Source organism: Panicum hallii, chromosome 4 (assembly GCF_002211085.1).
Source record: "Panicum hallii strain FIL2 chromosome 4, PHallii_v3.1, whole genome shotgun sequence".
In the NCBI taxonomy this organism is placed as follows: Eukaryota; Viridiplantae; Streptophyta; class Magnoliopsida; order Poales; family Poaceae; genus Panicum; species Panicum hallii.
Window position 1 is genome coordinate 49517165 of NC_038045.1, and position 15517 is coordinate 49532681.

The 15517-nt window shown below is 49.0% G+C and overlaps 1 protein-coding gene and 1 pseudogene across 1 annotated transcript; one reads left to right on the forward strand and one right to left on the reverse strand.

Annotated features, from left to right (window-relative positions):
- Window positions 1-3665: 3665 nt before the first annotated feature.
- Window positions 3666-5150, reverse strand: LOC112890784 (annotated as a pseudogene).
- A 3208-nt stretch (window positions 5151-8358) lies between these two features.
- On the forward strand, window positions 8359-12006 carry LOC112890781 (probable galactinol--sucrose galactosyltransferase 6). The gene is made up of 7 exons (XM_025957640.1): window positions 8359-8731; window positions 8834-9139; window positions 9249-10355; window positions 10446-10655; window positions 10745-10879; window positions 10979-11288; window positions 11412-12006. Exons 1-7 carry the CDS (start codon window positions 8541-8543, stop codon window positions 11742-11744), a joined length of 2592 nt encoding a protein of 863 aa, XP_025813425.1. The 5' UTR covers window positions 8359-8540; the 3' UTR covers window positions 11745-12006.
- Window positions 12007-15517: the final 3511 nt, after the last annotated feature.

The following is a 15517-nucleotide window of genomic DNA, read 5'->3' on the forward strand; positions in this document are numbered from 1 at the left end:
TTTTGATCACCAAGAAAAATATTCCAAGCTAACAAAAAAATATGTTCAGAACAAAAAAGGAATTTTTCAAAGCACTAAGAAAAATGTTCCATTCAAAGAAAAAATTTTGGTAAAAAAATATAAATTGATACATGTACCATGGAGAATTTTCTAAATAAATAAAAAATATTCAGCATGATAAAATGATCCTATGAAGAAAAATCTGATCCAATAAGTAATAGGAATTGTTCTGAGAAAAAAGTTCCAGAAAAAAATGTTCAAAGCATTAAACAAATTTCAACCAAAACAAAAAATATTCTGAGCGCAGAGGAAAATATTCCAAATAATGAAAAATATTTTAAGCAAGCAACTAAATGTTAAAAAGACAAAAATAAAATGTTATATGCACTAAGGAAAGCAGATACAAATAGAAAGACAGACATTTTTTATTTTTTATTTTTCTAATGTGGAGAAGTTATTCTAAAGAACATTAATTGAACCTTAGCTTGCTTATTATCGCTGGTTGTGGGTCTTGCGTGGGACTCTTAATTACGAGGCAACTTGGTTAACTCCGTCGATAGTAACTTAGAGATTGTCTGATGGGCCACCTTAAAATTTTTGGGATAGATGGTAGGATTCAGAAAAGGCTGCCATTGTAGGGAGGCAGGAATATACTCCTTTGCAGGAATGATACAGCTAGTCGGGCTAAATATATAGCAGTTCATGCGCTCTGCACGATCTCTCTGCACTTATTAGCCATGCAGAAGCTCCTTAACCAAACCGGGCAGCTAATTGCCCACATCTCACCATACGTGCTCGACCGATCACCATTCGCAGGAGCAGCTCGTAGTGTGAGGACGCCGCTCGGATGGTTGTCGATTCGTGGTGTGATAGCATTAGTACATCAGAAACTCAGAGATGCATCGTACATTCGTACTATGATGAGTACCGGTCATATGTATTGTTTGTGAGCACAAGCGGAAGGGCAGCCATTACCGATATGTGCTCTTTATGAGTAGTGAAGGGGCTTACAATGAAACTGATGTTATGCAGGGTTAAAGTGCTGATCATATGCAGTAGTACTGTGCCGAAGTTAGTGTTATGTTAGACGCTAAACGGTAACAGCGTTTAAACGGTTCATACCTTAAAATACAAGTATTCTAGCAAACATGCGTATTTATGCAGACTCGGAGGATGCATTGCATTTGCTTCGGCCTACTCGTCAGGCTCACATGCAGTGTCACTTTGCATCCATCATGCAACCACCCAAACATCGTGCTTCATGAGAACTTGTTCCAGAGTCCTCTGTTCACGCACAGTTTTATAAAAAGATGTAGGATAGAGGATACCGACTAGAAGGTGGTGAATAGGCGGTTTGAACTAAAATCATAATACTAATAAAATTTGATCAGTAACACAAGAGAAATTTTATTTCTATTTAACTCTAATCTAGATTAGAAGGTTTGCAACCTAGGGTGACAAGTATCAATTCAATCTCTAGGAATGTAAATGCTCAAGTAAATTAAAAGAAATACCTTGAACAAGAGAAATAACTAAGGACACAAGACATTGAATTTTTTTCCGTGGTGTCGATGACTTGCCAGTCACCCCTAATCCACGTTGAGATGAATTCAAAGCTTCAACCGCTCCTCTATCAAGTCACACTTGATGTATGAGCCGACTTCAATCAATGAACCTCTCCAAACCTCGACTCCACTAGAGTTGCCCTTCACCGCTCCGGCGAGGTAAGCACAAGACCTCTCACAAGAACAACCGGAGCTCCTTCACAATCTCCTTGAAGGGCTCAATGGTTCCACAGCTTCAAGCCGTCTAGGAGGCGGCAACCTCCAACAGTAACAAGTCGATGATGCTTGCTTGAAGACTCCCTAGTGCCACAAAGCTTGAACTCTTGATGCAATGCACTAGGATGCTCTCAATCTCATGAAGATGCAACCTCAAAGCCAAGTGAGTGAGAGAAATGAGGAAGAAGGCTCAAATATTTCAAGGAAGCTTTTCAAAGTGCCAAGAGACCTCACCCACAGCCGAGCATGAGGAACAGGGCATTAGCGGACCGTCCGCCTCACAAGGATCGGACAGTCCGCCGTTCAAACCAATAGCTATATTCAAAGTTAAACTGTGTCAGACGTGTCCGCAGTTCAACGAAGCTCCAACACAAAACTGTCGAGTTTCTGTCGTGATTCAAATTTTAGGCGGTGGACCGTCCGCCCCCAGGACCGGACCGTCCGCCGTACATGGTTAAAGAATACACAGAAACAACCAAGTTTCTATCATCACGCAGCATCAGCCGGCGGACCGTCCGCCCCCGCGGGCCGGAACGTCCGCCATTCACGGTCAAAAATTAGACAGAAATTTTTGAGTTTCTGTCGACGCGTAGCAAGACCAGGCGGACCGTCCGCCAGTACCAGCCGGACCGTCCGCCGTTCAACGTGAAAAGCCCACTAGAAATTTTGAAGTTTCTATCGATTCACTCACGTTAGCCGGCGAACCGTCCGCCCCCAGGGTTGGATTGTTCGCCATTGAAAACTTCAGCTCGACCAAACAACTCGAATTTTGGCTAAGTCATGGAACGGTCCACCGTACAAATGGCGGACCGTCCGCCTCTCAAGCATTGCCAATAAGTGTTTCCTCAACGGTCTTTTCACTTTTTCAAACACGATTTTACTATATATATGCAATGCAATTGTTTGAGCGGAGTGGCACTATAGAACCATCAAGCAAATGAAATTGATGTCTTAGTAGTACGGCTATCTAGCCTATTAATCCGGTCAAATATCATCCGCTAATCACCTCTTGACCGGTAAAATGCAAAAGCTCCTATCTTGTACCTTTGTCTTGAGCCATCCATCATGCATTCGTAAAGAATATCTCCATAGCACATATAGAGGTTCAAATCATCTCCGGAACTAACCTATACTCAATTCTCAAATAAAATTGTTAGTCCACAACCGTTATCATTAATTACTAAAATTCAAATTAGGAACCTAGATACTTTCAAAAAGGTACATAGCTGACCTCATTCAACCTGAACAAGGTGCAGCCAGAGGACCCAAACAGCATGTACCTGCATGGATCGCGCCACCAGAGAGCGTGACGAAGATAAACGTTGACGCGGCGATCTCCAAAAACACTGGTAGAGCAGCTGCGGCAGCTATAGCGAGAGATGTAGCAGGAATTTTCCAGGGGGCTTCAGTACTGATTATCCAGGGTGTGACAGACCCAGAATCGATGGAGGCCTTGCTAGCGATCTTGCAGTCAGGAAGTTCCGTCTCGCTTTTGACAACATTAGCGTGGTAAAGAACATCAAGAGCGGGAGCAAGGGAGTCTACGCACACATTGTTGAGGAGATCAGGGCTAGGGCAGGAGCCTTTGTGTCTGCAGAGTTTGTTCATGAAGGTCGAGCATCTAATGTTGATGCTCATAACTTAGCTAGAAGTTCAGTTTATTGTGAGTTAGGTAGATTGGTGTGGTTGCTGTCACCGCCTGAAGGCGTTTGTATCTCGGTTCCTAGAGTCATCAATCAATAAAGAGTGATGATTCCCTCAAAAAAAAGCTGAAACGCTATATTTATACTAGCATGATGAACGACATTAAGTTAACACACATTTCCTCAGGTCAAGAATCTCCATTTTCGTTCTTGGAATTGAAAAATTAAGCTCCAGGTTGGAACACAATGACCTTCTGAGTGGCTGGTGCTCATCCATCCAACATCCCATTACATTCAGTTTTACTCATCCAGCCATCCTACTCCATGTAAATGGAAGTTCCGCCGATTCGGAAAAGAAATGGTGTAGGCATGAGTCGAACATTTCCTCTTGCTGTTGAGTTCAGACTTAGTATTCGCCAATCTGTTTGGGTAACATTTACAAGTATGGATGATTACAGATGATGAAGAAGAACAGGGAAGGACTTGTTTTAGTTGTAGATATACAGATCACTCTCTAGCTGATTTAGTCACCAATAACATCCAATTCATCGCATGTGGTGCCTGAAAAAGCAGACAGAAGTTCAGTGCATCAAGTAGGAATATGCGACGAATAATCCAAGCTGGAGAGGATGGTCTGACCTAAGTGTTTCTTTCGTCCCTCGACGGACTTTGCAGCGGATGGTTGGGAGAACAAGGCGCTGGTGTGCCTCGTAGCGGTGGCATCCAGAGAAGCCTGAAGATCACGCAGGAGCATATTCAGCACAGGGAAATGGATATATAGATCTTGAAGTGATGAGAGGGCGAGTGATCAATTGGATCTGGAGTCTGGATTACGCACCATAGTAGACCCCATCAACCTCTAGCACATCAATCTGCGGTGGTCAAGAAATTGAGCCAAGTAAGAATCATTGGGAAGTAAACCAACAGCATCGGAAATCCAACAAACAGTGCATGAGAGAGTGTCCTATGGCACATATAGATGATCAACAAGCACTTTGGAATGTTGTAACATGATCCCATAAGTGAACAATTCTGACTGAACTATGTGCTCTTAAAATGGCAGAAGAAAAAGCTAGGAAGACAGTGCAGATATATATCCCTGCTTGAGCTATCGGCTTGAAGAAGCATTCATGCAGCTAACCTTAAGCAAGTTACACTCATCAATAAAGAAAGAAACTGAAAAGGAAACTACAAAATCAGTCAAATGAAATTCATACTGATATGTATTCACTATTTAGCGATCAGCACCTTAGTAAACAACACGTATATTAAGCAAATTGAAAAACTACTCTGCTTGTGTTCAGAGCATTCTTTGCGATTTGAATTCAGCAAGGTGGAAGTATGGAACAGGTATATGCATTAGCACAGAGTTGCGTTACTGTTGATTCATATGTACTGGATTCCCAATAAGAGAGTTCCAATAATTGTACTTCTGGATGAAGTAATATGAAAGGAAAAGAAAATACCCACAGGTACTTGGAGGCCGATGACACGAATACTGTCCATGAGCTCTTGCACCTTGGCTGGATCATTGGCACGTGTTCGCATCAGTGGCCTTCGGATCTAGTCCAGTGGAATTTCCATGATCACACTTGTCAGGGATCGAACTGCTGCACCTGCATCGCGGTGGATTTATACATTCAGCGCCATGAACACCACCGGCAATCATTTCCCACCACAGGGTAACAAATGTCAGCATGCTGGAACAGTCAGTTTCCGAAATACATATTCAGCTTCATATTGCTCAAAAAAAAAATCAGCTTCATGAATCATGATCTCAAATTATCTCATTCTGCATAAGACTCATCCCCAAACGAATGTCTTAATTTATTTGCAGCTACTTCAGTATCTGGGAGACAGAACTTGCTGGCAAAACTAAACTGAACTTCCAGTGAGTTGGAAGTGGAGTACGAAATCAAGAACCCTCAAATTTATTTTCTTGAAACAACGCACTTGGGCACGCCTGCACAACCTAGAGACTACATCAAGTTCAGTAACACCAGGATCAACCCTGACATACAGTGTTTGACCAAGATTCAACCCTCCGCATCAGTTCTTAAGCTCAGCGAGACCATTTCTTGAACTGAACTAAAGCAAACACACCGGCAATTCTGAATTTCGAAACTATTGCAATACGAGAAGGGATCGAAGGAGGGGGGCAGGTATCGTTGGAGGAGGGAGCGGAGAGGGCCAGATTCCTTCCCCTTCCCCTTCCCCGGATGAAGGAGGCGTGCGTGACCACGCGGCGGTGGAGGAGGACGGCGGGGGCCATCGCCAAATCCAGGCTCGAACTCGACGCCATTGCTTGCGTTGCGCTTGCGCCTGCTGGCAACAGTTTCTTGCCGGCCGTCAGAGGCCGTCATGGCGTGTCGGAGCGTCGAGTCGATGTGTGCCCCAAGAGTTCCCCGGGCCTGATGTTGGGTAGGTTGGGCCGACTGGGAAAGGCCTCCTCATGCGGGGCTGGGCTATTATGGTCGTGTTGGCTTTGTTGTTGGGCCTTACAAGTTAAGCGCGCGCTGGGCCGGGATGCCCAAGTACTAAACCAAAGCATTTTGTTTTTCAAAAAATAGTCTGCTATAGATAACCTTTGTGTCACGGCTACTTCCCTAGTCCCTGGTAGGAGTACCCATATCTCCCCTCAGAAAAAGAAAACGTACCCATATCCATCTTATCATTCGATATTATAGAGTATAGACATTATAATCTATTTTGTAATGGCTTTGATGACCTATTACCCCTATGAGGCAAGAGGTCCTATTTTTTAATACTATCTTATGGATGGTGTGTGGATGCATATTGATCCGAGAATACCTTAAAAGATCCTACAAATATGTACATTCGACAAAATTATACATATTTAATTAGTGCCATGCAAATCATGAGAAAGATACGCATGTTTGATTCAATAGTTCATGGTCATTTTTGAGATAGTACTTACTATATCTAAGACAATCGATTATGATATGAATATGATATGACAGTTGCATATAGTGAAGTACTGGATTCATAAAACTTCCTGAAGATGAAGTCAACTACCGTACCCCGAATAAACCAAGCACTGGTATCATGCTATCCCGTGTGATTGAGTAGTGACAATGCCGGCTTGCTAGCAACGGTGGTATGGCCATGCACGACCACACGTATGACCATGCCTCTAGGACATGCAGGTGTGCATCTCTTGCACATGTCTCTTAGGCCAAATGATCACGCCCTGTGATGTGCGTGCATTACATCCTTATGGTCAATAGGCACATTCATACTTAGGTACAGGCCAGAGCTGCTGGTTTTTTAAAAGAGGTCGTCGATTGTCAACAGTCGGCTCGCCTGCAACCTCCAACTTGGGTTGTGTGCAACTGGCGTCTTATACACGTGCATAAACAGAATAATGCTCTCCTTAGTTAAGCCACAAGGTAATTTTTAAATGCAAGACTTTGGATCTATGATCTCGGGTACAAGTTTAATAGATCGTCGATATCTCACTCTCGTTGATCTGAGGCATTGATCTGTTGATCAATGACACCAGATTAGAACTACGAATAGAAATGCTATTTATTTTTATATTATTCTTTCACCTGAAATATATAGTATACATTAAAATATTTTTTAAATAATATATGATTAGATATGACTTGATATCTTTGACCTTACTATTAAGCTATCACTATTTGACTTAATATCAAAGTTGGTTTTCTAATTAATTGACACCACGATGAATAGATTTGCCACCAAATCTATAAATATTTGTGCTTGTCATTCTTTGCATCCCAAAAATCCTCTTTGTAGTTCATACTAGCCGGAAGCATTTCTTCATAGTACACAACACTCATCCCATGGACTCCACCATGTCCAAAGAAGAGTGGAGTACCCCGCACGCATCAGAAGTACTTGTCATATCCTAGGGCGGAGCTAGATAATATCGCACCCAGAAAAAATTCATGATCTCCTATTACCTCTAGATTTTCATCATGTTAATTCCAATATCATGCATATACAATGAACCCGAACCAGCCCCCAAACCGGCCATCCGGGGACTTCAAGCCGCGGCACTCCGCGACTTTCCTTAAAAAAAATATCATGCATATACAATGAAGCACGGCACCCTCCCTCTATTTTTCTCAAGCTCCGCCTCTGGTCGTATCGCCATGCATCCTTCTGTGTTTAGGACAGTACTAGACCTGGCATTGTTTGCGTGGTTACTTTCAGACGTCTAGCTCCCTGTCTGTGCATTATTGACAAGAGATGGCGTGCTGGTCTGGTCGAGGAGGGCGCTTGTTGTACGACGACTGGGTAGCTGGCACGCTGACGTGGCAGATCTTATTCCACAAGGTACGCCAGAAATAAACTACAGAGCATGATTGGCGCCGACGTGGCACGGGGAAGGGAATAAGAATATCCGTGCAAAGACGTGCCGGCAACATGCGGTGCTGTATTATCACTGTCCATCAGGCTTCCTTTTTTTTTCCTTTTGGCTTCTCACAACGGAATACTCCTGCGATTCCTTCCGGCGTTAAGGTTAACCAGGCAGAGCCACATGAACGCGTGGAAGTTGCCGACTTTTCGGCATCGCTTGCGTACCCGGATCTGGTTCGGCAGCGCCCAGGCTGACCAGCGCCAGCGCGCACGCTCACCACTTCCTCGTTTGACCCGGCCCCGCCCGCGCCTGGCGCCCGATCCATCCAGCGCGGATCCAACGAGGCAGCCTCGGCTCCCCAACTGGCTCGCCCAATCGCTCGCGCACGCTTGTCCGCCGCGGCGCGAGTCGGTTCGGTCCGGTCCGGTCCGGTCCCCGCGAGCCAGTCGCGTCGCGCCACCGGCTCTTCCGTCCGCCTCCCGTTCCCTCTCGAGCCACGGCCCCCCCACGTGCCGGCCACCGGGTGGATGGACGATCCCGAACGGAAGCCTTGCCGTTGCCGGATATGAGCAGGAGCCGAGAGCGAAGCGCACCAACCCCCGAGTCCCCAGCCCGAGGTCCCGACCGAGCACGGCAGCACGCACGAGCACAGTGCCAGTCTGCCAGACCGGCTGACCTCACCACCCGCCCGCCCAATCCGATCCGGTCCCGTCGGCAGCTAGCTGGAGCGCACGCCCCGAGCAACGGATTTAACCGCCGCCGCCGATGTCCGCGATGGCGCGCAGGCTGAGCTCCAGCTGCGGCCGGGCCGTCGCCTCCACCTCCTCCTCCTTCCCGCCATCTCCACCGCGGCGTATATATACCCTCCCTCCCCGCCCGCTGCTCCTCGCATCCTCCTCGCCGCGCCCGCGCGCTCCGCCTCCGCGCCCAGTCCCTCCGCCTTCCTCCCCGCCTCGGTGCGTGCGAATCCGTCCCGAATTGCGTCTCCTGTCGTTCTCCGGGTCCGTCTTTGTCTTGATTGATACTCACCGCGTCTTCTGTGTTGGATTCGGGGGCAGGTGCTCGTTCAGGACTCTCGCGGCGACTAAGGGGCCGTCGTCGCCGGCGCCGCCGTCCAGCAACGTCGTCCCGCCGACCCAGCGGCAGCCGCGGAGTAAGAGGAAGCAGGAGGAGATGACGATTTCCTCGTCCGTCAAGCTCGCCGGCGGGACCCTGTCGGTCTGCGGCCGGACGGTGCTGTCCGGCGTGCCGGACGCGGTGGTGGCGTCGTCCGCCGCGGCGGGGGGAGCGGTTGATGGGATCTTCCTCGGCGCCGACTTCGCCGAGCCGGCCGCCCGGCACGTCGTCTCCCTCGGCGCCCTGAGGTTGGATCCTGAATCCTGGAATTCGAGGGGAGAAGAAACGATTTCTTTTGCCCCCAATCCGTTGGTTCGTCGTGCCGATTGGCATTGATCTGATCTGGCGACTTCGCAGGGGCGTGCGGTTCATGGCGTGCTTCCGGTTCAAGCTCTGGTGGATGGCGCAGCGGATGGGTGAGAAGGGCGGCGACGTCCCGCTCGAGACGCAGTTCCTGCTCGTCGAGTCCAGGGGCGCCGGCGGCGAGGACGCGGAGGCCGCGTTCGTCGTGTTCCTCCCGCTCGTGGAGGGCGCGTTCCGGGCCAGCCTCCAGGGCGGCGCGGGCGACGCGCTGGAGCTCTGCGTCGAGAGCGGGGACGCCGACACGCGCGCGGCGTCCTTCGACCGCGCGCTCTTCGTCGGCGCCGCGGAGTCCGACCCGTTCGCGGCCATCGCCGGAGCCGTCGCCGCGGCCAAGTCCGCGCTCAAGACGTTCCGGGTCCGCGCCGAGAAGAAGCTCCCGGGCATCGTCGACTACTTCGGGTGGTGCACCTGGGACGCCTTCTACCAGGACGTCACCCAGGAAGGCGTCGAGGCCGGGCTCCGCAGCCTCATCGCCGGCGGCGCGCCGCCCAAGTTCGTCATCATCGACGACGGCTGGCAGTCCGTCGGCACCGACCAGTCCGCCACCGACGAGCCCGCTGGCGGGGACGAGCCGCCCCGCCTGTTCCGGCTCACCGGCATCAAGGAGAACAGCAAGTTCCAGAACGCCGACGACCCGGCCGCCGGCATCAAGACGGTGGTGCGCGCGGCGAAGGAGCAGTACGGGCTCAAGTACGTCTACGTCTGGCACGCCATCACCGGCTACTGGGGCGGCGTCCGCCCCGGCGCGGCCGGGGCGGAGCACTACCGCTCGAGCTTGCAGTTCCCCAAGGTCTCGCCGGGCGTCGTGGAGAACGAGCCTGGCATGAAGACCGACGTGCTCACCCTCCAGGGGCTCGGCCTCGTGCACCCGCGCGCCGTGTACCGCTTCTACGACGAGCTCCACGCGTACCTCGCCGCCGCCGGCGTCGACGGCGTCAAGGTGGACGTGCAGTGCATCCTCGAGACGCTCGGCGCCGGACACGGCGGCCGCGTGCAGCTCACCCGGCAGTACCACCAGGCGCTCGACGCCTCCGTTGCCAAGAACTTCCCGGAGAACGGCATCGTCGCCTGCATGAGCCACAACACCGACGCCCTCTACTGGTACGCGATCCGATCCATCCGCTTCTGTAATTCCAACCCTGAAACTGTCACCGATTAATTTGATCGTGATGCCATGTGACCAATGCGCAGCTCCAAGCAGACGGCGGTGGTGAGGGCATCGGATGATTTCTACCCGAGGGACCCTGTGTCGCACACGATCCACATCGCCTCGGTGGCGTACAACAGCGTGTTCCTCGGCGAGTTCATGCTGCCGGACTGGGACATGTTCCACTCCCTCCACCCGGCCGGCGACTACCATGGCTCAGCCCGCGCGATCAGTGGCGGTCCCGTCTATGTCAGGTTGCCAATTCATTCTATTGCTGAGAAATTGGGATGCTTTGTCTGACGAAATATCTAGCTGAAATGTGTTTTTGGTGTTGAATTTGCAGTGATGCACCAGGGAAGCACAACTTCGAGCTGCTGAGGAAGATTGTCTTGCCTGACGGCTCCATTCTTCGCGCATGCCTGCCAGGCCGGCCGACCAAGGACTGCCTGTTCACCGACCCGGCACGCGACGGCGTCAGGTGAGCTCAATCCCCATTTTCCGCAGTTCTGATCTGTTCACAACTCTGTTGTTTCGAGTGTGTTCTGACAATGCCTTGCCATGGCATCCTTCCCTACAGCTTGCTCAAGATATGGAACATGAACAAGTTCACCGGCGTGCTGGGCGTGTACAACTGCCAGGGCGCGGCGTGGAGCTCCGTGGAGAAGAAGAACATCTTCCACCAGACCGGCACCGAGGCCCTGACCTGCGGCGTCAAGGGCAGCGACGTCCATCACATCTCCGAGGCCTCCACGGACCCCGAGTGGAACGGCGACTGTGCCGTGTACCGCCATGCCGGTGGCGACCTCGTCGTGCTCCCGAACGGCGCGGCATTGCCCATCTCTCTCAAGGTCTTGGAGCACGACGTACTCACCGTGTCACCGATCAAGGTCCGTGCTCAGTTTTCCCCACTCAACTCTGGAGTGCGCAAATTTGGCATATATTTTTGGCAAAATGTTTGGCAATTGTGAACTCAACGATGAAAGCTGAAACTTTGGGTTATGTCATTGCAGGACTTGGCACCTGGTTTCAGGTTCGCCCCCATCGGTCTGGTGGACATGTTCAACAGCGGCGGCGCGGTGGACGGTCTGACCTACCACCTCCTCGACGGCGCAAAGCTGCTCGACGGCAACGGCTCCACCTCTGGCTCCGAGGCTGTCGGATTGGTGTGCATGGAGGTGAGGGGCTGTGGAAGGTTCGGCGCCTACTCTTCAGTGAGGCCAAGAAAGTGCGCGATGGGTTCATCTGAGCTGGAGTTCTCCTACGATTCTTCCTCCGGTCTGGTGACGGTGCAGCTGGAGGCCATGCCCAGGGAGGGGGTTCACAAGATTGTTGTTGAGTTGTAGGGTGGTACTGGTAGCATCAGAGCATCAGAAATCCAAAGTATTCTGCCATGGGTGATCTGTCCGCTGATGATGAAAGGCCACTCTGATAGCATGTTGATGGTAGGAATTGGATTGGGGTATGATTTTATAGTGCAAATCTGATTCTTGATTCCATTGGAAGGAATATAGGCGCATAATGTCTCATCCTCAGGCACTCCGATTCTTCAGCTAGCCTGGACTCTGAACAGCCGGCCTTCAGAACTGTGTTCTCATTAACAGCTTATATCTCTGAACCTTTCAGTACAAGGCACAGGGCAATGTGTGAGATCAATCCACTGGCCATTGCTCTGCGTCTAGAATGCAGTACTATCAGGAAAATGTTAACAATCCACTCAATTGAACACCAAATCACTCCAACACTGCATGGTACATATAACTGACAAACTGAGAGAGGGATGGACTTCGGGATAGGCAGAAATGCAAGGGATGGGAGAATGGATCAAGGACACATCAGAAGTAGTGGAAGGTAATCTGTAGGAGGAGGAAGAACAGTAGAGGACGAGGGTTGGGGAAGGGGGAGACGTATTCGCCTGTTCAGTGTTACTGTATATCGGTGGATCCTATCCTCACTGATCGCTGCTCAGTGCTCCTCCCTTCATGTATTCCGTCCGTGTCCAGGAGAGCCAGCCCACTAGCCCAGTCTCGCAAATAGCCCACGGCCCAATGAGTAGCCACTTTCCAGGTGACAGAGCATCCTTTTGCTGGCAACTCGGCACACGTAGTTGATGCCTTGATGGTGATTGTCACAAATACGAAGAATAGTGTCAGTACTAGAAAACATGGGGCGCGCCAGGTTGGGCTGCCCAGTGGAGAACTTGGTAATGTATGTATATATTCTTTGTATTATGATGAAATACTGATTTTCTCCATCAAATTCAAAAGCTATCTTGGACCATAGGTTCCTTTCTCTTTCTCGTACAACTTGTAATAATGCATCAAATTAGACACAACGTATTGAAGTATGCCTTGCACAACAATCATGATTATAGATCACCTAAAACTTCATATCATTTACAATTTTTCTTGGCTGAACCTGGGAGAGTAAACTTATACAGATATGGACCCAATAATTAACACAGAAGTTAATTAGTAACCATTTCTTGAAGTTAAATTGATTGAAGCATGTCTCCATAGAGTAAATTTCATGTTTCGCTCCCATTTTCCAGCAATATTTTGGAACTTTTTGCTCGTTACACGTGATAATGCAACATAGAATTATCCATGTGTAAAGAGATGTTTTTTAAATATACTGCTAAAATCGGTCATATATATGAGTCAATGCCCCGTCCTTGGTGGGTCAATTTTTCTCATCTCCCTCATTGCTGCCTTGTTGCTTATTTTGCGTGTAACCTGCACAAAGTTTTATCCTACTAGGCAATATTTTTCTATTAATTTGGTTGGCATAATATTGTGTCATAAACCTCACTTTTCAATGACACAGCTGCTAATAGCTTTTTCAGTGAACTGAAGTAGTAGCAACTTTTATCTAGAACCACGGTGATGGATAGATTAAGGGAAGAAAACATCAAAGTTCTTCCTTTTCCACCAACACCTCGCCGAGCTCCTTACTATGCACTGGAGCTTGGTGTCACATTCCTGTGTTGAATTCAAAAAATTCAGTAATACAAGAATCTTATTCCTGCATTGAACTCGAGAAGTTCAGTACCAAGATGCTACAACTAACAAACTAATCATGGAGGTTTTTGAAAAGTCTAACACTAACATATTTTTGTCTCTATTGACATTAAAGATTCAATCCTTTTTAAGTAAATTGACAAATTATTGTGCTCAGAGCTCCCCCTCTTGATGAAAAATGTGCTTAGGCACGGTCGCTAAAAAAATTATTTTGCTCAAAGTTGTATGAGGCGCGCCGAAATTACTTGTACAATATAATAAGTTAAGCACAACTATTCTCGAGCTAGCTGGAATTACTGTAATTTGTACAAAACTAACATAAGGACAATGTTAGAAATTTCTTAATTCTAGCAAAATTAAATAATGTTTTGAAGGAAAAGAAGCAAAGGTTAAACTTACTAATGACAGCTGCAGTTTGTCTATGCCAATATATGATCTACTAGGCTGGCTTGCAGTTGCACCCACAATGGTTTGGACAGTATTTGGATTTGATTGTACCTCGAGCATAAGAATCTGCAGCAGGTATGGTTGCTTTGATCGCTCAACAAGAAGACAGGCATTTTATCAAACAGCTGGGAGGCGTAGCGGTCCGGTGTGGAGGCAAAAAAACTCAGTTAGAGGAGTGGGCTGCGCAGGATGAATGAAAAGCCTGAAAGGGGAGGCAAACAAACTCAGGTAGAGGAGGCAAACAAACATGGAAGCGACCTGAACTGGTACGCAAGGTCTCAGTGCCATTCGTCAGTGCTCGTTCATCCTCCGCTTGCTTTTTGAGCTCATCTCCACCCACGCCGTGAGCTTGTCTCCATCCTCCAGCTTGCTGCAAAAGCCATCCTTCGCAAGCAGCAGCTTGAGCCTTCTTTCCGTCTGGACTGCAGATCGGGCTGGTTCGTTGCCGCTCGCCGCGCCATTACATCGAACGGGTGTTATATTGAACGGGTTGTGAGCACCCAAAGTGTACCATAAATAGTAGTGTCTTGAACATTGTTGCCGTCTGGACTTCAGCTCGGGCTGTTTCGCTGTGGCTCGGCGCGCCATTCCTTCGAACGGGTAGGGCCACGCGAGGTCTGCCACACCCTCGTACAGCCAGGGAGCTCGCGGCTGCCGATGACGGGAGAGCGCTGCTGCCCAAGGCTGACCCGCGTCGAGCGCTGAGCGAGCGAAGTAGGCATAGCCCCCGGCGGAGCAGTCGCAGCATGCAGCGGAGAAGGAAAAGGGGCGCCGACAGTGTTGATTGTTTGATTGAGGGAACGAACAGCAGGGAGAGGAGGTGGCGGTGAGTCCGGCAGGCTCTCGTCGAGGCCCGGTGGCCGGCAGGAGAGGAGCAGAGGCCGCGCGATGTGGAGTGCGAGGTGGCGGCCGTAGCAATGCATGGTGACACCGACGGGGAGAGGAGGAGTGGAAGCTGCACAAGGCGTTGGCCGCTGCGCCGCTCTCGCGAAAGCTTGAGAAACCAAGCCCGAGATCCACGGCCGGAGCATACGCTGCTTGAGATCCGACGGTCGGGAAAAAACAGGCGACATGGCCCAATAGAATCTCTCGGTTTGGACCCAGGATTCGTGTGTGGAGATGGCAGGATCGTCAAAATCAAAACAGCTAAAATTCGTAATAACCCAGAGTTTGCACTCAAGGTTGTTTTTTTTCTCAAATATATAGGAGAGTTACGTATCTTTATATTAAGAGAAAAAATTTAAAATTCAAATTACAAATACAACACGCCATACAACAACAGGTGAACCCATCACTACTAGCTATTAGATGGAAGCAGCAGCAAGCGGAATGAGGAGAGAACAAAGCAACACTAAATCTATTACTCGCTAAACAGATAACTTAGTTTCTTCACGCCGGCTAAAACCCACTGCTCGCCCAAGTGCTTGATTGTCTAAACTCAAGATTGTTAGAAACAATACATATTTTTTCACTACAGGGATCCACTAATAAGCTTTGTGAAAAGTTTCCACATTTTAAAGAGTTCCAATGGAAAATGTAGTACAGATAGATTCCATATAGTGCACAGATGAATTATACAGATAGATCAAAACAGCCCCTGCACCGTTTTCCTGGGCGGTTCAAGTGGCTCCCCCATCACACCGTCCTACCCC